General features: G+C 34.2%; 1 protein-coding gene across 2 annotated transcripts; it reads left to right on the top strand.

Moving 5' to 3' along the window:
- Positions 1-20151: 20151 nt before the first annotated feature.
- LOC106624752 (obg-like ATPase 1) lies at positions 20152-23054 on the top strand. 2 transcript variants are annotated; one of them, XM_014244523.3, is made up of 6 exons: positions 20152-20340; positions 20512-20709; positions 21672-21732; positions 21800-22181; positions 22252-22587; positions 22667-23054. In XM_014244523.3, exons 2-6 carry the CDS (start codon positions 20529-20531, stop codon positions 22898-22900), a joined length of 1194 nt encoding a protein of 397 aa, XP_014099998.1. In that variant the 5' UTR covers positions 20152-20340; positions 20512-20528; the 3' UTR covers positions 22901-23054. The 2 variants fall into 2 exon arrangements, with proteins under 2 accessions (XP_014099998.1, XP_069965651.1); XM_070109550.1 differs by having other exon boundaries at positions 20512-20713; positions 21676-21732.
- Positions 23055-24845: the final 1791 nt, after the last annotated feature.

Raw genomic sequence — 24845 nt, 5'->3', positions numbered from 1 at the left:
TTAATAATAATGCATCAATGAATACAACCAGTAGCAAAATTCTGTGGAAAATTAACTGTGCCAAGATTAGTCTATAATTTTCGCATGGTTACTTTGTTGTTGTATGCAATTTATGTCCGTCACTACGTGGAAACCAGCAGCGTAAAATGGCGCAACTAACGAATTGCAGACTATGTAAAACCCGCACACTTACACGTACAACCAAATATCTAATGCATTGCAATTACCTAATTTGACGCTAGTCGAAATGGGGCAGAGTAAATACTAAGCATGCAACGAACACAGCTGGTATCTACAACTTGTGCTTCCTGCAGCAAATGGCAAACGGAAAGCTAAACTGCAGCGTTGAAGTTTGTCGGCGACGGTCAGCTCATTACAACTGGTAGCAGCAGAGACAATTATCAGCGAAAAGAAACTGCAATTTTATCGAAACTCTACTGCAGCGATTATTTTGCGTTTCTTCTTATTCTCAGTTGTTGTGTCTCCTTAAGGAGTAACAACAGAAGTCATTCGTGTGGCATCAACCTTGTAACTCTGCAATAGCATTTACATTCGCACGTCGCTTTGTAATGCGAATGAGGTTGCCACTTGCGCGCCATGTAGTAGACCAGCTAAGCACCATGCACCAAGTTGTACTTCGTGCAACCAGTTTTCTTTCTTTAGATGTAGTATTTGCACAGTCTGAAAGCGCTGTGAAGCGTATGTGTGTATGTGTGTATGTGTGTGTAATAGTTTTAGTGTGCCATTAGCGGCCAATGATCGAGTATCAAGTAGAGTTGCCTACGGGACTACACTGACACTGATGGCACCGGTGGCAGCGAAGACGTTGCGCAAGCACGTACCAGCGAACATTTCATTACAGCAGGGAGCGCTATCAACTACCAAGAAATGCGAACATTAAAATTAATTTGCTTGGACAACAGAAAAAAGAAGCAAACTCAATAAATAAAACACAAAGAAATTATGCAGAAAAATGTTACTTCGAAAGGTGGATGGAGTTGCCGAGAATCGCATGCCTGCAGTAAATAACAACACGCACATTAGAGCGCTACAACCAAAAAAACTTCGAAAGCGCTATGTCTTCGTCGTTACCAACGTCACCGCCACCGCCACCACCACAATCACCAGCTAGCCGCCATTCTTAAGCACTGCTCTTGCAGCGTCAGCCATTGCACTATAAAAAAAAACCTCTTTAAAAACTGCCCGTCAGACCGCTTCACTCGCTAACTTTGTAGTCAGTGAACCAGCCAAATAGCAATGGCGTTGCCTGTTGTCGGTTGTTGGGCGCTGGAGGATTGCGTTTGCGTTGGCGATGGCAATGGCGTGCCAGTAGGCAATCAACCAGCAATATAAGTAAGCGCTTTTTGCCTGTCAGCTAGCAACGTCCACCATTCACCACTATCAATAATTTAACTTTAGCCAAAGCTTCTCCAATCCCGTTTGTTTGCCGTTGCTAAAGTGTATTAATATTGCTTTTGCTTTTGTTTTTACAATTTTCGCATTTTTGCTCACCTTTTTGGCATATTTCTTTTGCGTCTGCGTACTGCGCCTGCATTTATGAATGCAATTCACTTTTTTGTTTTTGATACTTTTTTGATGTGCTCTGGGTAGGCCGCGTCGATTGTTGCCATTTTGTGGCACCAATGCAACAACAATAAAGTAAAATTAGCTTTGCGTGGCTGATGATTTTTGTTTTGAATTCTTTGTGTTATAATTTGTTAGTTTTTTGTATCTACATAAACTATAGAGGCTTCGTGGTGGATATTTTAATGAATTTATTCGAATCACATTTATATCAAATCATATTTTTATGGGCATACAAACATTAATACATTTTTTTTTTATTGTATATAATAACTCCTTTCAAGAAACGTGGAAGCATGTTAGACTATTAGAATAATATTACTCAAACCAATTACTCGCGAGATAAATATCTAATTTAATGTAAAGTTCCATAATAAAATAAATATATATCAGGCCTCATGGTTATTATAGTCCAAATATATATATTTTAATGGATTAGATTGAAATATTTATCTCACTCGTAAATACATTTTTTTTTTGATTTATACTAATCAAAAAATCATAGGAAAACAGACAGTTGCCCCTACAGGAGCTAAAAAAGCGTATTCTTATGGTTTCGCCATTTCAACCAGGGAACAAAGAGGACCTAGACATCCTCGTTAAATAGTTCACAGATTCTTGTCGACAAGCACTAGAGGTGGCTTGTCCAATAAACGTAGTTGGGGAAGAATTAAGCCCCCCTGGTCATCTAACGTACTTAAGAACCCAGGCAGCTCCGAAAACCATACAATGGAGTATACACTGGGCGGTGAAGTGGAATCAGAGTCTCCCCTGTATAGTATCTGGTAGTAATTTTCATTGGGCGATAGGCAGCTTCAAGCCCTACAATTCGCCGGACCCTGACGGTTTATTCCCGGCTCAGTTACAGCAGTCTCAGAGCTACATAATAAATTGGTTAACAACCATGCTTAAAGGGACACTGCAATTAAACTATATTTCCTCATAATGGAGGAAAGTTAGGGTGATATATGTGGTATACTAAAGCCGGAAAAAAGCTCACACACTAATCCAAAGGAATTCAGACCAATTAGTCTTAAAAACGCTGGAAAGGCGAATAGAATTACACGTAATTAGCAAACCAAATCTAGAAAAAATGGCAGCTTCGCATCCTCAGTAATAGCGCTAAGCTCAGGGGTAACAGAGATTGAAAAGTCTCTGGAGATAAAAGAATACACCCTACTAGGTTACTTAGGCATAAAAGCCGTTTTGGCAAGCTAGGGTAAAGAAAGCTGCTATAGCACTTTACACGTATAAAAGAACGATGGGGCCCAGATGGGGATTAACGCTTCGTAAAGCTCACTGGCTCTACACAGCAGTTATAAGACCGATTATGGCTTACGGTATATTGGTATTGTGGCCAATAACGGAAAAGACGTATGTAAAGCATAAAAAGAGCAGCCAGTATTTGCATCAATGGAGCTCTCATAACAACGCTAAACCTGCTGCTATAACCTTACACCTACTTCCAACAGATTTGTTTTTTAAGCAAATAGCTGCGAAGTCAACCCATAGACTGAGAGAATCGTCTCTATTGATCGCCGGTAACAATTGGCATTCTATGATACTTAGAAAGTTCCCATTTCTTACCATTACCATGGATATTCGAAATCCTACAGAGTTGAATTTAAATCCGGTCCCCAATATTGGCGTCACTTCCAAAGAAGAGTGGGAAAGGGGCGAGGTGGACAAGGACGCAGGGATAAGCATCTATACGGCTGGTTCCAAACTAGATAACAGAGTGAGCGCCGATGACTTCTCTGCACACAGAAAAAAAAAACATATATATATATACAGACAGCCAGACGTCTTTGAGATCACTAAAGTCTCTTAGGTTTTCGTTCAAGTAAATGAAAGGTCAAGTAAAGGTAGCTGAGTCTCGGAGGAATCAACCCTTACTTGTTCAATAAGCAGGCAAGCGTCTCAGGAATGGAATATGGGCAGTAGATCAGGAATGCCATATAACGACTATTGTAAAAATTGTCTGGAGGTAGAAGAGGAAGACACGAATAAACATCTTCTATGAGACCTACCTACCTAATACTTAACCGTATAATGAGCATTTTCAAAAGAAAAAGTATATGCAGGTAATGTTTTAAGTTTTCTATGTAAATGTTTCCAGTAACACAGTCTCTTCAACTCATCCAGTTATGCATATTTCGATATGTTATAGCTTTCAAAATCACATACTAAAATTTGGGACTAACTTACAACTTAAGTGGTAACATTTACTTGAGAGGTGAAGTCCGTATTACTATACATAAAAACTTTCGGTTTCTCTGATTTTAATACCCTGAACAGGGTATGTTAAGTTTGCCACAAAATTTGTAACACCAAGAAAGACCCTTTAAAATATGTACATAAATGATCATGCATAATGAGCTGAGTTGATTTAGCCATGTCCGTCTGTCTGTTTGTCTGTATATACGCGAACTAGTCCCTTAGTTTTTAAGCACTGGATGAAATTTTGACATGTCCTTTCCTCACTAAAAATCTGCTCATTTGTCGGAACGGCCGATATCGGAACACTGTAGCATATAGCTGCCATATTAACTGAACGATCGGAGTAAAGTGTTTGCAGGGAAAACTTTTTTATTTGACTAGGTATATTCACGAAATTAGATCTGAATCAATTTATTGTAAGGATCCTTTGTATCAGCTGTAGCTTCGGTACAACCAAAGTTAACGTTTTTTCTTGTTATTTTATATTATTGTTAAAGTTCGATGCAAATGAAAATACCAATTTATTAAATATAAAATAGTGTTGTTCAAATATAAATAGTACCATAACTCTCAAAACCCGATTCGGTTAAAAATTAAATTTTTTATTATTTGGAAATTGCAAAATTTGGTAAAACAATACTGAGCAGAAATGTAGTAAGAAGTGACTAAAAGTGCTGAGGAAAATTATATCTCTATAAATAACTCGAGAATTTTCTCACTCAAGAATTTTCGACACTGAGCGAAATATATAACTGAAACTTAATGTGCATCTTGTCATGAACGATAAAAATTAGTAGGTAATGAATGTCTCAGTATTTACTTTGATCTAATATTACAATATAGAAACCAAGGATATCGCAAAAACTTACTTGATAAAAGAACTTGATGTTTGATTGATACGTCTGTATGGTAACTACTTATATGTTGTTGTTGTATTGCTCATTGCTTTGTACAATAGTCAATGCCGAGTTTCGTGAAGATATATCCTCAATCAAAAAGATATTAAGGACTATATGCTATAGTGCTTGGATCTAGAAAATTTCTGTGGAGTTTTGGATAATAATCTATGCAAAATTTTAAAAAGATATCTCTATAAATATAAAATTTATTAATATAAGAACATAATTTTGATCGTTTAGTTTGTATGGCGGCTATATACTTTAGTGGTCCGATATCAGCGGTTCCGACAAATGAGCAACTTCTTGGGGAGGAAAGGAATTTCAGATCGATATTTCAAAAACTGAGTTACCAATTCGCGCATATACAGGCAGACGGACGGACGTGGCTAAATCGACTCAGCTCGTCATGCTGATCATTACATATATTTTATAGGGTATCCGACGTTTCCTGCTGGCTGTTACAAACTGCGTAGTAAACTTTAAATATCCTGTTCAGGGTATAAAAATTAAAATTATTTTCTTATTAGCGTAACGTTTCAAAATAATCAACCCTATTTATATCATTTGAAATTGAAGAATTTGAAAGGAATATGAAACATTTAAAATCGTCTGATACCCTTAATAAGGTATATAAACCCACTACACAGTAACAGTTTTTATTTTAAGAAAATATTTGCACTTTTAATGTAATTTGCGCGCATTCACAAAGCCATACGTAATTATTATTGTTAAACAATAGTATTAACGCAATTTGCATACAAGTACACAATGTCTTGATTATTACTTTTCTTTCGCCTATCCTTCAGCGTTCTCAAATGGTCAATTGAACACTTTTTCAATAACATTTCTCATGCGAACACAAATTATTTGACTCATGCGAACAAAATGGCCGCTCTAAGAGGTGGAATAAAAATAAAAAAAAAATTCTGCAATGCGATTTCTAAGAAGCTAATTGCCACTGAGCAAAGTGTGGCGAAAACAAAGAAAAAACTGGCCGATATTAAATGTTACAAAAACAACAGCAACAGTCGTTCGCTGTGTTCAGTATATTTTCAGTTTTTACTACTACTGCTTCCAAACACTGCTACTGGCTACCGGTTTTGCGCCACAATCCGCCATTGAATTTTAACGTCTTTTTAGCAGTTTTTCTTTTGTTGTGCTCCTTCGTCGTTTTTTCGCACTGTTTTAACGCAAATTACTGGTCAGTTTAATGGCGGATACTTGGCATCCGTTGCAGGCACCGCCAAATCGCCGCTATACTAGTACTCTATCAACGGCGCCCAACCGGACAGTATAAGCACAGCGAGTCTTCGCAATGGTGGCTATCAGATGTGGCGGGCTCTTTCTGGGGTGTTGCAAACAGTAGTCAGTTCGTCAAACGTTGAACCCAACTATTAGGAGAGTTGTGGCATTGCTGCCATTCGAATTTGCAACTACTTTACTCCTCATTGCCGCTACCTCCCTACCAACTAGCAATTACGGTTGTTTTGCGCGTAATAATTTCACTTCTGCATTAAATGGATTTAATGAATGCGGTCCTATTAATTTTTTCCTTCACTAAATTTTCCACCGTCAAATGGCGCACCGCGGCCAACTTTTGTTGGCATTATTTTTTAGTTGTGGTAGTTGCTGTTACTACGTTTTCTGTTTAAACTCTTGCATTTTATTTTTGTCATTATTAACAATAATTGGTTGCAGCATGCAATTTGACTACTGCCAACGCAAATACCATTTCGTTGTAAAGCAAGATCTTATGTATGTCTTATATGAGTTGCTCGCCTATTGTTGTCCAATATTTGTTTTCAAATATAGATATTAATATGATCACAATGACAAGATATATTGATTTCTGGATGTGTTACTTGGTGATTGCTCTTCTTATTAATGGGAGTAGTCTGGTCATTACGCAAGCAAAAGGTTTTTATTCAATAATTAATTTTGTAAAATCACTTTATTAACCCAATTACAGTCGATGCTGATAAATGGGATAAATATTTTTTTTCTTTGGTACGTAAGGAAATGTCGGAAGCCCTATAAAGTATATAAAACGGGGATTTTACCAAGTGTACTTTTTTTGAAGTTAGTATTTTGATAGCTGTTACTTGATTTATACTCAGTTTGGTTTGTCATTTGATAATGAACAGCGCGCGGCGTCCAATATTCATTCGATATAATCGAACATCAGAGTCGATAATTCGAGCAACCATGGATGAGTTTCGCACTACGTTTACTGCAGTTGATAATGCACATCCCCAAGACGTCGTACAGTCCGCACCGAACACGCTATTGCTGCTGTGGAGCACATTGTCGAAGAACACCCGAGTTAATCCATCCGCCATCGCGCGCAATAATTGGAGCTGTGCTTATCCATTTTACTGAAGATTTTGTGAAAGGATCTTGGCTTACGGGCCTACAAAATCCAACTCGTACTCAAGCGCATGACACGTTCAGTGAATGGGCCGAGAATGAGATGGTCACCTATCCCGATTTTCACTAAAAAAAATTGTTCAACGATGAAGCTCACTTTTAAATGGGTTAATAAACAAAATTGTTGCATCCTCAAAAAGTCTAAAAAGTGTTTCGTGTGCTTTACAGAGGGAATAATCACTGGTCCATATTTCTGCATAAATTAAAACGGCCATAAAGTTACATTCGCTTGACCACGCAGATAAAACCGAGACGACTGACGTCTTGTAATAGCATATTCGGCGCGTTATTGCTGACTTACAGACACAATTGGTGCAAAAAGTAGGTGAAAATTGAGCTTCTCGGCTGGAATTTATTCGAGGCACCCGTGGGGTTAACTTGTCCGAAATCATTTTTAAAATATAATGGTAATATCTCATCTTTATAACAAAGCCTACTTTCTAAATTCTTGGTCATAACATTAAACTATATGCGTTTATTTCTTTTTGGAAGCCACACTTCTAAAAACCAATCCTTTATAAATGATCAACACGATTAGTTGAGGCTAATTAGTCATGTCCGGCTATTTGTCTGTTATCGATCAAAAATTTTGCACACGTCCTTCTCTCCGCCACTTATTTGTCGGGAGCGTCGATATCGAACTACAATAGGATTTAACTGCCCCTGAAACTGATCGATCAAAATCAAGATATAGATCCTCTTATAACCTTTCATGCTACATACTGTTCCTATAAAGGTTATTATATGTAGCTTCGGTGCAGTCAAAGTTAACAAGTTTTGAAAGTTTTTCTTATTTTAATTTGCTTTTGCATTTTCTTTTCTTTATTAATTTAGTTTTATTTTTAAATCGGTATATAAGAATAAAATTTTTATTTTTAATTCCTAACCAGATTTTTGGAGAATTTTTCAAACTGTTATCTCGTTTTTGATATTAAAAAAATTGTATATCAAAGATTTTCGGGATTGCAAAAAAAAAAATTATATAATTATCTTTATAACACATTATTTGCAACCCTTCCTTCGGGGAACCTTCATAAATATTATGTGAAAGTGCATTATCACATGAGATAAATTTTGTTAAAGTTATGAGAGAATGTGTCGGCTCTGAACTAATAAGTACAAAAAGTCTCGTGGGAATTGGAAAATAAATGTTTTATGGTTGAACCCTAGTTGAAGATATAAACGACTCATTCGCACTTTTTGTTAAATTACAGGTATACGATTCTCCTGATGGAAGATTTAGACCCCGCTGAAAATTAAGTACGACAGTGGTTCAATAAATATTTTGCCTCACCGCTCAATGGTGCTACTACGCTAGTAAATTTTATTAAGGCGTATTAAATCGGTAACAATCTCGGATTTTTTGAAAAAAAACGTTGATTCGATTCTTGTTTTTAGAAGGGAAGTTGAGCAGAGAAATCAAAACTTCCATGGCGACTATCAAAATTAGAATTAATATCTGATGACGATAAAACATAGATTATGTAGACAGAGCTTAGTCTAATTCATTTAAAATATAAGCACCCAAATTCCCAAACTTAAAAGCCTAGTCTCCTTGGTTGTTTGCCGCTTATATGCAAAATGTTATACTCCTTAAATTTCATAAACGCCTCAAGCGTAGGTGTTTCACATTGCTTGTAAATATCAAAGGTTATTAGAAAAAGTCTTTCGTCAACATTACGTATTCAAGGACCTCGTCTAATTTTTTAATTAGGAAAAGTCAATTAAATTTTAACGGACCTATATAATTTTACGTAAAGACGTTTTCCTATCATCACATTTCTGTTATAAACATTCATTTTGGTACTTATCGCATTCGATAATTTCCCTCCTATCGCAATTTTCGATGTTTGCATTGGTTTTCCAATGCCAGAAACCCATCATTGTTAGCTGTGCCACTAATAAGGTCGTGGTATTATATTTTTACTTTATCCAGCGCACGAGCTACAAATTAAGTGATTATCACCATGGGATAGCGACAATGACGATGTTTACAAGTACACACCGGTATTTAGGTACATACCCACTTATTCACATGGCAGGCGACATTGATGGGAGATGAATGCCAGGCCACATCACCACACGGGGAGCGCTTAAAATTACAAATAATAAAGAATTTAATATATAAAATTATATACTAGCAGGCCTGTGGCAGGCATGCTTTTCGAAAAGTGGCAGGGGCAACCAAACAACCAACCAAAGTTCATGGCGAGCGCGGCACGGATAATAATGATTTGGTGCTTTTGGATTATTTCAAAGAGGACAATTACTAATAGCTATGCATTTACATACATAGCTATATGCATATGGATTATAGGAAGTATTTTCCTTAGAACTTTTGTAGAAAATCCAATTGACCGTTAATTATTATCGTTAGCTTGACTAGTTGACTGAATATATATAATATATGTTGGAATAGTAAAAGACAATTCAAATCAAAATATTCTTCAAAAACGATTTATATGTCTCTAAATTATATAGTAGACTCATAAACATTTACTGTACTTTAACTGAGCTCGTCTATTTTTCTCATTTTTAATTCAGCTTTTGGTACGTTTCGATTTTATTCATGCCTTTCGATTCAATTTTTGATTCAAAATAGGCTTTAGCGCCGGCGATTACACTTTTTAATTGTAATTAATTTAAATTTTTTCCATTTAGCATTATTTTCAGGTTTGACGGAAAAGTCTCTAGGCGATCAATTCGGAAAATATAGTGGATGCAGAATAATTCAAAGAACAATTTCAGCAATTTTATTTCTTTGGGTAGTTTTTCAACGATTTGATACATCAAAAGTTCCGATAACGTTATACAATAGGTTTTTCCTTTTCAAAATATACGATGATGTTTGGGCTCCTCAGATTTGTCTCATATTTATGTAAAATGGAGTCTAATACTAGCTAAAAATTAAATTCGTTGTTATTTTGTGTTCGATTGTGTGATCGGGCGACATCTCATCTGCACAAACCTTTTACATACCCAAATATTTATGAACTATGAGCCCAATTACTCTAAAGTGTTAAAATGTCGGCCATCCCGATCAAGTTCATTTTGAGGCCATTCAAAATTTTAGTGTGTGTTCATATAGCCTGAAGTTAAAAATCTATTTACATAAGGCCACTTTCGTATCAGAAACATTTTATCACCATTAAATAATATAATATTACGTTAACACAAAAAGAGCTTTCGTCGAACGAAACGAAATAACGTGAAATTATGTAACCGCCTGTTATATACAAACTATTTTTCAAAAATAAAATTTTTTGATTTTGGTCTGTCCGGTAAATTTGTTATATGAAATCTCAAGCAATAACTGAGACGTCTGATTGAAACTAGGTAAATAAGGAACTTTGAATTCACATTGAACGAACAGATACAATGTATCTTGTATGTATAATGCATTAAAAAAATGGAAATAGATTATATATTTCCTCTCTATTTCACGAGCATGGACAATAACTGGGTAGTACACCTAGATGGTCAAAGGAAAGAGTTAAGGAATTAGATTCAAAAGACCTAAACAGGTAGTAATGATGTCGGCCACCATTTATCCATAAATAAGTTTACATCAGGTTAAGCATGAAAGAATTACAGATTATGCCGAGTTTTTACCGTTACTTTTTAATATTTCGGCTGTGACAGCTGTGACGTCATATCTCACACAAAAATGGGGGAAAACAATGAAACGAAAAACTTTAAATGTATATGGGTTTTTATATAAAATTAAATGCAAATAAATCATTAAGAAGTGCTTTTTCGGGTGTTAACAAAAATGGGTAAATGTCTATGTGGGTGTGAGTAAATCGTAATCATTATCGTAGTAACATCACATAGTCGGGAGGCGCAATCTTGTCTCTATATTTCTTGCTTTAGGTCCAGCCATCCACTTAATCTCATTTTAATAATAATTATTTTTTTCTTGCAAACTCATCAGTATAACATATATCTTATCTTTCAGAAAGTTCCAGAAACTATGTTAGCTCTTTTGTTTCCAAAAAAAGAAGATACGAAGATTATCATGCTCGTACCTCAAACACTCTCCAAATTATTTGTGTTCTGATAACTTCCTACTCTTTTAGTACTCTTCTTCTTTCCCATCTCAGCTAACTACTAATAGTTGCATACAACGTATGTGAATGCAACATAAAAATTTGTGTTATAATTATATTTAACGGTTTAACACTTCCTTCAAACGATTATCCGATTTTTGTTTTACAATATATCGTGGCGCATACCGAAAGATACGCATTTATAATCACCTTTACAGTTCATCATACAATTTTTGTATTATAATAATATTGATAATTTTAACCATAAAAAAGTAGTACATGAAAATTAAAAGTTACAAGGGGTAGTTTGTGCTTTGAGGCTCTTCCGTACACAGCCGCAGTCTTATTCATATGCGGCTTTCAAGGTAAATATGTAAATACATATACATACTCACATTATTTTTGTTAAAGATTATATGCCATTGCACCCTCTGAAATGTAAAATAAAACCAGCAACGGAGCGAGATGTGAGACAGAAATATAAAAGGGAAAAAAATAAAATAAAACAATAACACAAACACAAACAAAAAACCATGTCTAGTAATATGACATGAAAATATATAAAGGTGAAAAAATTGATTTACAGGATGTGAATGTTAGCCAGTTAAATAGGAGGCGGGGAACGCCTACTTTAAGGATACGCTTTTATATGCATACATAAAAGTATTTCGATATGACATGAAAGAAAAGCATGCACACTCATATTATATTTCATTTTACTGTACAAATTCGGCAAATTTAGTACTATTTATTAAACAATAATATTGTAAAATTTAGGAAAATTTATATAATACTAAATTTATATTTCTTAGACTAATTGATGATGTTAAAGAAATATAAGGATTTAGGTATAATACATTTCCATACCATATTCATAAATGAAAAACGCAAAATTTGGTGAAAATATATTTTAATTATAGTGACCGTCGAGACCCTCTTGAAAAATGTGTGACTCCGAAAATGGGTCTAGTAGCCGTTATTATGTGTCAAATAGTCAATAAAAAAATTTTTTTAAGCATTTAAATATATGTTTAATAATGCCTGATTGATATAAATTCTTGTTTTTTTTTTACTCTCAGAATAAATTTTCAAAAGTAAGTCTTTATCAGAGATGTAAAGATACGTACAAATAAATATTTTGTAACCGAATGATATTATGTAAGGCAGTTTAAATTTTATTTGAAATATTTTAATTTATTTAAACATTCTGCTCTAACCCCTATCTTCGACACATAACCAACAAGTTGTTTGAAAACTATTATATTGGGCTTGTGGAGACTGGGAAAATTTTTGGATTTGAAGTCATTTACACTGACAATGGTCACAACTTACTTATTCAATACTTGAAAACAAAACCCGTGGCGTTACATAACTTTTATAGACTTATAAGTTTGCTTTTAAATATATTTCCATATGCTGAAAACGGATCAAAATGAAAATATTGAAAACAAGTTAGGCTAAGTTCGGGTGTAACCGAACGTTATACGAGTATACTCGAGCTAGGGATTTTCGTATATATATTTTAAATAAAAGTAGCAAATATTGCGCCCATGATTTACAATCACAAGCCAGAAAAGACACTATTCTTTGAAATATATTCATTCATAGTTTACTTAATATTTCTTACTATTGACCTATAGCTGTGGCATAAAGTCAACCGGAAGTTCGAAAATATTTATGTAAGGTATATGGGGGCTAAGGGAAGTATTGACCCGTTTTTATCTATTTTTGGCATAAGGGCAGGCTGTCATCACAAAAATATTCTCTTATCTATATAGATTCTCTTATAAACATATATAATACTAGAACTCACAAATTGACCGATATGTTCAGTAAAAATCATCGAAATGTACTGTGGTCCAGATATTAGATGTATGGGTCCATGAAAAGTTATAGTCCGATTTCGACAATTTTTGGACGTAAAGTTAAATTTCTTGAGGGAACTACTTGTGCAAAGTTTTATACCTATATATTCATACGTGCTTAATTTGTATACTGAAAGTGATAGAATCAGATGAAATTTATATTTGTGTTATATGAGAAATAGGCGTGGTCGTTGTCCATTTACACAGTGTATTATAGCAATGGCTGAGTAACGTCAAATACCAAATTTGGTTAAAATTGGTCGAGTAGTTCCTGAGATATAAAATTTCACCTAATGGTGGGCGGTGCCAAGCCCATTGTCTATTTAATTATGGGTTTTTACACTTGCTCCTATAAAGCTCTTCCCCACCATCTTGGTTGTGAAATTTAATGCTTGTGGCGTATTTATTCAGTGAGATATCGCACTTTTACTCGGTTTCAACATAACTGTTATATGGGAACTGGGCGTGGTTATTATCTGATATTACTAATTTCATCGCAACATATGAAGATGTGCTAAACGAACTTATTTCCAGCGAGTTTAGTTAATTTAGCTCTTTAAGGGCATTTTTAAACGAATTTTAACCAACAGAAGTCCCTAGTTACTGCGATTCGCTGTATCAAAGTACAGTTATATTATGTTTCATTAATTTAGTGCTTAATTTAGGCTTTTTCTGGCAGTGGATTAAATATGATTACAAAACCGACCTCTTCGGGCGCCAAGGAACATATGTAGCAAGTTTCATCAAGATATCTAAATTTGTATTCAAGTTAATGCTTGCACAGACGGACGGACAGATAATCACCCAAATTTCAACTCGCCTCGTCAACTGGATCATTTTGATCAATTTCGATTAGTTTTAAGTGATGCAAATAACCGTTAGGTGAACAAAACTATTATATCCTGTAGCAACATGTTGCGAGAGTATAAAAATATAAAGTTGTGCCTATTTATTACATAAGAATTTCCCATGTATTAGCTCCGATATCAAATTTATTAGTTCTTTGTAATGAACTCGTATACATTATCCCATAGTGGACCATAAGACATCAAATGCTTCTATGTAATGGCCGCAACTATTTTTCTTTCTTATTAGTCGCGAAAGCATAAAGACAAATAACCTATTTGGAATTACATTTCTGTGGAATTTACCATATAATTTAATAATTTTATTTAATTATGCGTTATTATAATGGTGGAAACATAAAATCCAAACCCACAACGAATTAGTACCAGCACAGCACATAAAAAGTCAAACAATTTGCATAAACCATCCTCCAAATGGAAGTAAATGGCGCAAAGCAGCCAAATTTAATGAGCCAGCATTATAATTAGCAGCAATAAATTGTTGTGTAGCACACAAAGAAATATGCATTTCAAATTTTCATTTAATTCATTTCATATTTTCAGTAATTGGAAGCAAAGTAAAAAAAAGTTGTATAATTCGGAAATACAACTAGAATTCACCGAAGTCCACCTGCTTAGCGGGTATGCCACACCCAAAATTGCACTCATTAAACACAATGGGACTTGGCGCTTCAAATGCCTCAAGTATTACATAATTCTCCATCCGCAGCCAATTTGTTTCATTGTAAGTACGCAAGCGTGAAACACTGTTCTTAGCGATGTTGATTTCTGTTGCTGTCGGCAGCAAGTCGTGAGATTAGCAGCTGCAGACATTAGTGTACAAAATTAATTTATTCATCCTCAAATATACAATTCAAAGGAAGTAATTTCATTTCCAACTATCTATGTATGGATATGAACATTGTTTAAGTACTAAGCAGAGTATAGTATTTTTAATTATTGGTTGAAAAGGTTAAAACTAAGCTTTTCAAGTAGAATAAGAGCACATATATAAATTCAAATGGAAATGCCAAAGCCAATAGGAAAATAGTGTATATGCATGAGTATTAAGCGTGTACAAATGTTGTTAATACGAGTACGAATATTTAATGTTGCAAGTGGTATGAATGAGTTGCATGTGAAATGTGAATAAAATGGTGCGTCGAGTATGCCAATTGACGGCAGAATTAATTTGTAAATTGGAGCTATAAAATGCCACAGTGGCGTAATTAGGGTAATTAACTGCACAAAGAGTATTAATTAAACTGTGTTGTATTAATTCACATTTAGTTTGTAGCTTTCTTTCTTCTTATTCCTCATCTGCTAACTTCGTGTACTCACAGCGCAGTATTTTAAAATATATTTAAATGAAAATTAATTTAATTTTTAAAAAATTAAGAGCACTTTCTTCGTTACAATTTATATTGAGGAAAAGTAAAATATACAAGTAAGAAAAATTAAATTCGGTTGAAACCAAACAATATATGAAATAATCTAGAAATCGTAAAAATATAAGGGTGTATACATACATAGTTTATTTTAACAAATATGATCGCAGAGATCAGTTATCATTGTTTGTCAATTTTAAAAATCGATCGTCCAGTTTCATTATTTTATATTGACACATATGTTATCTAACCTACATATGTATATGGTATGTCTCACTTTATCACATTAAAGTCATCAGAACTAAGCGGTAGACTTGCTCAGTGGAGATTAGAAAAATTTATAAAACGGTGTCATCAACATATGTTTAATACCGTACTAGGTTTGGTCAAAATGCATCGCGTATTTGAAGAGGACAAAATAGATGTTCATGAATAAATAAACACTTTTCTAAGAAATACAAAATTCGCGATACTTTATTATCGTATTTTACGAGGTACTTCACCGGTTTCGCTTATAACAATCACATTTTTCCTTATTATATAGTGTGTAAGTGGGTAAAATGTGATTAAAAGTAACCACAATTTAAATGCAATCAACTTTTTTGGTTTTTTATCGGATATTTACAAGGATATCGAAATCGGTCCACATCTCCCTTAACGACTGAATATGAGAATATCCATCGATCCGGTTTACTTTGACATAAATTGTGCTATTTATTGATATAGCTTTTCTTTACTTATTGTATTACATGTCATAACTACATGCTTGTATATACGTAAGTCTACATCTATCACGATTAGGATACAGAACTAGGTAGGTAGGGTGGATATCTGACGACGCACTTAGGCCTTCAGGAAGCCCATAGTGAAATCACCAGGACTAAAATTCCTTCGCCCTATTATGTACTCTCTGAATCACCCTGTGCTTCTTATGCAGTTTATCAATGCAAAAAGTTTTATGATTGCAACTTCCAAGGCATCGTCAAGAAACCCTCTACCGATAGCTTCTACAATAGTCGTTGTGTGGTATCCCTAGTATGCTGGCATGTCAATAAGATAGCATGTCAATCAGTGATAGGACTCACACAAGAGTTTTTATATCATTCATTTTGAGTTTTAATAGTCGACATGTGCGGCCCATGTTCCATACATGCCACGTAAAAATTAACAGAACTATAACCTGGGAAAAATTATGGCCATCTAAATATCATATATTAATTTTTCGTTGTATATTTATTGTTCTGCTTGGTAATATCAATTGTTTAAAACTTGTTTTTATTGTCATGATAAATATTTATTATTTACTTAGACTTTTAGATTATTGGATTTACCATGTAACAAAACACATGCTTTGAGTTTTAGGTTAGAATAGACAATTGTTTTTAAATATTTCATAGTTGGGCAACTTTTCTTATTATTTTGTGATTTATGCATTTTTTTTCAATTGTATATTAATAATAAGATAAATAATAATTAGTACTTACCACATAACTGACCTTTCTCAATTTTATCGTCTCAATTCTCAAGTGAGACCAAACAAAAGACTAAAGTTCCGAACTCGTTGACCGCAACCTACAAACATATACGCATTCAAGCGTCTCAACTTAATTAAATATAAACTACTGTTATGGTCATTTTTCAATATAACTGATGAAGCTCTACAATAACAATGTCGTATAGAGTTCGGTACAGCATTGAGTGGCAACGTTTAGGGTTGTAAATTGCGATTGACCGCAAAATTGCTTCTTGGCTATTAACCATTGTGAAGACGACAAGTAGTGCTTGCTTGACTGACCGTCCAAATACTTCTTTTGAGTCAATTCGGTCACGTGACACATGTGTAAAATGTCCTTGAAAGTAATTTCATGTGGTTAATGCAGTTTGTAATGTATTGAAAGCAAAAATTGACAAAAGGACGCCAACCGATAAAAGCACCGATACCATCGTTCTATATCGGTTGCTAAAGCCACATTGCGGCTTTGGGTCTTCTGCAAAAGATGTTGTTAAAATGCTATTAAAAACGCATTTTGATAGAAACCGCAATATTATTGAAAATAATGTTTAAGGGTATTTTATATGGTTTTACTCCGTTAAGCGTCTAATAACGTCAAAGCACAATAAAAAAAAATTACAACAACAAAGTTGCAGACACACATGTGTGAAATTATGTGCACATTCATGTTAACTAATTCGAATACAACTATTTGGAAATAATTATAATGCGAAAATTATGCCATAACGCAGAAAAGATTACTGCTACGTGATGCACCTTTCTTTTTCACATTACCTCCTTCACATTTCACGGTACAGCAAGTCAAAGCAAGCTACGGCGACAGTTCCCACATAACATTCTCAACAACCTGGAACTTTTTTAGTAAATGGTGCACCTAATTATATTCAACGAGTTCGTATTTTAAAGAATAATCATAATAAAATCATATACGTGCTTTGCGCATTTTATCTAAGAATATACGGATCGTCATCGGAATCACAATATCATAACGCAATAAATGGCAGGCAAATAGAAGAGTGCAAGGGCAGATATGAAATCACTTGCAACAATAATGATCAATCAATAACAGTTTAAGTGATTTGACCTTAACATTCTTTAGATATTAAGCCCAATTCAGATAAGCGGTTTTATGTCGGACTTGAAACAAGAGTATAGTCTAAGTCTAATAAGTATATAAGAGTGGGCAAAATATAACGAATATTTTTTTTTGCTGGTTATTCAGAAAACTAGGTGCTTAGTCTCTCCAAGTATGAGCTCTTAATTTTAACGTTAAAGTCCTTCGCCTTAAAGTTTTCTATTTTTTTCGCCCATATTTGCAGTATATAATAGGAATGTTTGTTTATCACATACACCAAATTTTAAATTGGTCGATTAGTTCCTGTGATATTGGTTTCATCTAAAGGTGGGCGGTGCCACACCCCCTGTCCAATTTTCACACCAGAACCTAAAGAGCCCTTCACTATCATCCTGGTTGTGAAGTTTAATGCTTGTGACTCATTTATTCAGTGAGTTATAGTACTTTTAGTAGTTTTCAACACAACCGTTATTTGGGAAGCGGGCGTGGATAGTACGATAACCCGTGGAGGATGTGAATATCGCTGTTACATTTATATTGTAAATTTATAAGCTTGTTTTAATGTGTTTTGAGCCTTCAGAAATCAATAGAATAACATTGTCAGGTCTCAATCAAGAAAAAACGTTAACTTTGGCTGCGCCGAGGCTATAACAATTTTTACAAGTGCATTTTTTTTATAGAATTAAAGGGTATACAAAGATCTTTATCTATCTTTTGATCAGTCAATAAGTTATAATGGCCCAATCTGAACAATATGTTCGGAGATTATAACGATGCTTTGTATAATAACCTATGGTATGAAAAATTTCGTGATGATACCTTGTCAAATTAAAAAATTTCCATACTAAGACTTTAGTTTGATCGGTCAGTTATGTGACAGCTATAGTTGTCCGATATCGGAAGTTCCGACAAATGATCAACTTCTTGTTGAGAAAATGACTTGTGACAAATTTCAGATCGATATCAAACAAAAACCAGCTCGTCACGTTGATCATTTATATATACATATATATATCTACTTTAGAGGATCTCTGACGTTTCCTTTTGGGTGTTACAAACATAGTGGCTAAAATTAATATACCCTGATCAAGGTATAAAAAAGTGAAGGTTAGTTTAGAAAGGAAACTAAAACAAGTTAATGTTTGTGAACCGGAACTAAATGATGATGAACGGTAAACCCCGTGAAAGCTGATGAAGGAATTGCGGACGATGCCGAACTGTGAAACGGCAGAAACTTTTTAGGATATCCACTAAGAACTTTTACTAACTTAACTCTTAAATAAATTGAGAGCAGCCTGAGTTTAATACAGGAGATGTGTTATAAAAGAAGTAAAGGTATTGTAGTCAGAATAATGATCCGGTTTTAATTACTAGATACATTTATATTACTAGGTTGTTATCATGTAACCAAAAACTTAATAAATATTTTTCATATATTTGGTTTTATATGTATGTATGTATAGTTATTAAATACAATATTTGTCTTTTTTCTTCCGTGGGGTCAGAGCTTTCATTTATTCGAGGAGTCTTCTTCGCACATTATCTCATAGAAATATGGCATATATAATATTTAGAGAAATTTAAAATACAAAATTTCTCTTTAAAAAAAATCATTTTATTCATATAGCTTCAAAACCATTAGAATTATATTAAAAAGTGTTAAACTAAAAAAAATCAGATAGCATAAAGATCGTTAGAGGTTTGTTTTATCACCGCTGAACGTGAGTAAACATTGATTTATAGTGGGATTTGAAAGATTTCATAGACTATTTCTTATATTCCGAAATGCTTCTTTACGATTGTTCTTATATTATTTATGCGATTTAGTGCTGCTGTTGCGAAAGATTTTTTCAGATATTTGGGATCGTTAACCTGATGCTTGTGTCAATTTCAGGGCCATTTTTGTTTTAAAAAGTGCAAAGTGTACTATATGATATCTTTAATTCCACGATGTAAGGCTATGACTGTCTCTGCAGGAACAAAACTAGGCAGTTGGTCGAAAATCCGCACCTATTTAGGCTCTTGAGACACCGTCATGCCCTAATCTTTGTGAAAAGTATCACTGAGTATAGAAATGTGACTTCTTAGTAATAGATTTTGCAAATTTTTTATGTGCTGTTTTATGGTTATGCATAACCGACTTAAGAATGAAATTGTGTATATAAAATAATAAAAGTGAATTAAAATAAAAATTATGCTATTTACTGCATAAAATATTTTTTAAAGTATTGGTTATTGTGAATGACATACGTTGCATTCACAATGATGACCCGTCACAACTCCGGGCTTGACTTGACAGCTGACGTCTCTCTACGTGCATGTGTGCGACCGTATTGATTCCTTGCCGGCTGGATCGTAAAATAAAACTAATTTCCAAGTGAATTGGTGAATTATATTAAAATAATACGGTTTTTGTGATAATACGCAAAAAATTACTTTTAATTTGCTCAATCGAGATTGCGTGAACTCAAAGAGGTAAGTTTATATTCTCCACGTTGAGGTTATGTGCTCGAATGAAACAACTACACACATTCCTTACCACTCTAATATGTTGCTGCCAACGAAACAAATACTTACCATAAATAGATAAAAATATATAAACATTAATAGTACCTATCTGCTAATGAATATTGTATTAATTTGCAGACAAATAAAAGTGCACTATGCCACCTAAAAAGCAAGAAGAGCCCGAACGCAAACCACTAATTGGTCGTATTGGCACTAACTTACGCATCGGTATTGTAGGTGTGCCTAATGTGGGCAAGTCAACTTTCTTCAACGTACTCACTAAGAGTGCTGCGCCGGCGGAAAACTTCCCTTTCTGTACCATCGATCCAAATGAGAATAAGTATCCCAATAATATTTATTTTGACGTGCATTAAATTTTAAATTTTGTTCTACCATTTTTGTGTACGAATATCTCGTAGAGCTGATAACATACCCCTTTGGACACAATTATGGGATAACATTTTTTGTATATTCATATATAATTCTGATAATTTAGATTTTAATAGCATTGGTTATTAACCTGTGTGCTGCCAGGATAGCACCACATGACTGAATTGTACAGATCATTGTAGTCTGCTGAAAGGTCAAATGAAGGTGCGTCAAACTCCACTTTTCCTCAGTTCTGCTGGCAAGCTTCCTATATTTTTACTATTTTCTCCAGATAGCCAATTTGGCTATTGGAAAACAGTATAAAATTATGGTAATTTAGTGAACAAAATTATTTCACATAGAGCCTGCGAAAACACGTTTCTACGACTAGTTGCGCTGCCGTTGGCCACTGTGTTGAGGGATATTAACCAATCCTTCAAACCCGTAGCTTTGGTTTAGTATAAATGAAACAAGTAAAATAAGCAATAATGGGCGTTGGTAATTTCATATGCAAATTGCTTCGCCGTTGTGCAAAAATTTTAAAGATTTCGTTAAAATGTCTACCAATGGACATACTTGCCATGATATAAAAAGAGAGCAAACTATAAAGTTGGCTTGGGTATGGTAAATGATAATCGTCTTCGAAACGGCCATTATTGCCTGTGGACATTTTAAAATTGCAGGAAATTATAGAAAATTGCAATGATTGGCCACATTCAAGTGCATTACCACTAGCGATAGTCCATTGGAGATTAGTATTATAATAAAAACCTGTTTTAAATGAAAAAACAAAGATGCAACTAGTCTCGTTATTATTCAGATGTATCAATTATGATTGCAAAGTAGTATTTAAGTACACTGAGTCTGTTAAAATTTTGTGACGCCACTTGTTGAAATTCGCGTTAATAGTGATTTTCTTATTTCAGTACGTAGGGTACCAGTGCCTGATGAGCGCTTCGATTTTCTATGTGATTATCATAAGCCAGCTTCGTAAGTATAATTTAAAGATTTTTACCACTTGTTTTCTTCACATTCTCATATATGACTTTGTTTTTAGGAAAGTGCCTGCCTACCTCAATGTCGTAGATATTGCCGGTCTGGTGAAGGGCGCATCTGAAGGTCAGGGTCTTGGTAATGCTTTCTTGTCACATATAAGCGCATGTGATGCTATTTTCCACTTATGTCGTGCTTTCGAAGATCCTGATGTTACACACGTTGAAGGAGAAGTAAATCCAGTGCGTGATTTAGATATCATTTCAGAGGAGTTACGACTTAAAGATGAAGAAAAGCTTATGCAGAATTTAGATAAATTAGAAAAAGTAGTTGCGAGGGGTGGAGATAAAAAGCTCAAACCCGAATATGATTCAATGTTAAAAATTAAAGGCGTTTTAGTGGATGAGAAAAAACAACTACGATTTGCTGATTGGAATGCACATGATGTAAGCTCCGAAAAATTTTTTTTACATCTTTTTTTATATAATGGATTTTATTTTTTAATTTTTCTACCAGATTGAAACTCTAAATAAATATCTGTTCCTTACAACTAAGCCAGTGATTTATCTGGTAAATTTATCAGAAAAAGATTTTATACGTAAAAAGAACAAGTGGTTGCCTAAAATTAAAGAGTGGGTGGATAAACACGATCCCGGCGCAATAATTATCCCCTTTTCTGGAGCTTTTGAACAAACCTTAGCTGAAAAGGATGATCTGGAGCGGAAGGAGTATGAAGAAGAAGTTAAATGTAAAAGTCAGTTAGATAAAATCATTGTAACAGGCTACAAAGCTTTACAGCTCGAGTATTTTTTCACTGCCGGAGTAGACGAAGTCAAAGCATGGACAATTCAGGTAATATGTCAAACACACAATTTATATTATATGTTAATGGAGGAATTACCATGTATATATTACTTAATTTTTTTTCTAGAAAGGTACCAAAGCCCCACAAGGCGCTGGCCGGATTCATACAGATTTCGAGAAAGGTTTCATCATGGCTGAGGTAATGCACTTCCACGACTTTAAGGAAGAGGGTTCAGAAGCTGCAGCTAAATCCGCTGGCAAATATCGTCAACAGGGACGTAATTATGTTGTCGAAGATGGCGATATAATATTCTTCAAATTTAATGCGGGCGCCGGTTTAAAGGACGCAAAGAAGAAATGATCCTGTGTGTTTATGGTACTCTTCGCAATGTTTTATATCAATTTGATTTTTTACTCACAAAGTTTCTTGTTTGCCTAAAATTATTATTTTTGTGCTAATTATATTTGGAAATATATGATATGCTGTCATCATATGCTGTGCATTTGAAAAATGAGAGCTTTGTTATAATTTATTTTTTATTGAAAAAAATATAGGGATTTACAAAAAATATTGAAAACATAACTTGAAGTTTTAGGAGGTTTGACGGTGGGTGGTACTTGCAAAAAAAAATTGAGTATTGCAACATTTATAATAATCAAAAATATTTAACGTCATTGGATTTTAATATGAACTTTTATCGTGAACCAGAAACTTTCATCTTTTTAAATTCACAATAGACTTGTTATATCAAAATAATTTTGCGATTCCCCATTAGATGTCGCCGTAATTGCCTTCCATTCGTTGTTGTGCGAAATTTTACGTAGAGATGTCGCGGTAAGGAGTAACACTCTCTATGAAAAATGTTGCTTAGCCAAATAAAAACCGAAGTAAGTACAATAGTTACGCAAAATTTGTGGTATATATCCATGGCTTTCATCAACTTTCTGCTGCGAGTCCGTATTGAAAGAAGCATGTAAAGATATTATCTATTATGCATATAAGTATTAGCGTCGTTAATTCTAAAACTAGTTTAATAAGAAAAAACGTTAAGTTCGAGGCTATAATACCCTTCCTGAATACAGAAGATCCCGCACAAGAAATTCATTTTGATCGGTCTGTTGTATAGCATGTAGCTACCCGATCTATACAATTTCCTCGTTGATTGTAGCGATGCTTTGGATAATAATCTGTGCCAAATTTTTCAATACAAATACTTCAGTTGGATCGTTCAGTTTAAATAGCAGCTATATGCTACAGTTTTTCGATATCGGCAGTTTCGACAAAGATGTGAGACGTGCGCAAAATTTCAAATCGATATCTGACTAAGGCTAAAACTGAGGGACTAGTTCGCGTATATAAAGACAGAAGGACGGACAGACAAACGGACATGGCTAAATCGACTCAACTCGTCGCGCTAATCATTTACCATATATATGTATGTGTGTATATTTATAGAGTCTCTGACGTTTAGACGTTACTAATGTCGTGGTAAACTTAATATACCCTATTTAGGGTATTGTTACGAAAGCGACTTCAAAGAGATTTCTATTAAGTTCTCTCCCTTTATACTTATGTAAACTTATTAGCACATTTCAAGGTAAAGATACATAAGTCTCGCGCAACTAAGGTAGTGTCAATAGTGAAATTACTAGTTGAGACGATATTATTTTTAACGTTGGTACTTTCAAACAGTATTTCATCATACTTCAATGATGTTGAAGTTCGTGACTCTATAGATTAAGTACATAATCTCACTAACTAATAAAGTTATATTAACCAACTTTTGTTAAATAAAAGTCGCTTGAAATCCTTATGTTACAGTTTGAGATGGGTGAAATCGGACTACAACTACGTCGACTTCTCATATAACAATAATTTATTCTACAGCAGATTCTTTTATCTTACAATATGCAAATTAAACCTCACATGAAGATATTGGATTAGCACATGTAATCCTTCTAATATTTGCCCACACTCAACTATTTTTATTGTGTGTGACAACTTTATACCGAAAAAGTAGAATAATTTGTAAGATATTCTAATAAACCGTAGTGAGCATTTTTGATAATAATGTGTCGTTTTGTTACAACTATCTTAGCCCCATATAATGACTTTCGATCTGTCATTGTCAATGAAGTTATCCTATTATCTTGAGAACACTGTATTTTGGTGCCGAAAATAGACGATATCGGCTGTTGGATATGTGTATATCAAGCACCCATATACAATATATAACGAATGTCTTTATTCTAGTATATAGAAAAGCTCCACACGTTGATTTAGCCGATTAATTTCAGACCTTCGC

The sequence above is a fragment of the Bactrocera oleae genome, chromosome 5, assembly GCF_042242935.1.
Source record: "Bactrocera oleae isolate idBacOlea1 chromosome 5, idBacOlea1, whole genome shotgun sequence".
Classification (NCBI taxonomy): Eukaryota; Metazoa; Arthropoda; class Insecta; order Diptera; family Tephritidae; genus Bactrocera; species Bactrocera oleae.
The sequence above is the reverse complement of the archived record's forward strand: the minus strand, read 5'-3'. Positions and strand labels throughout refer to the sequence as shown.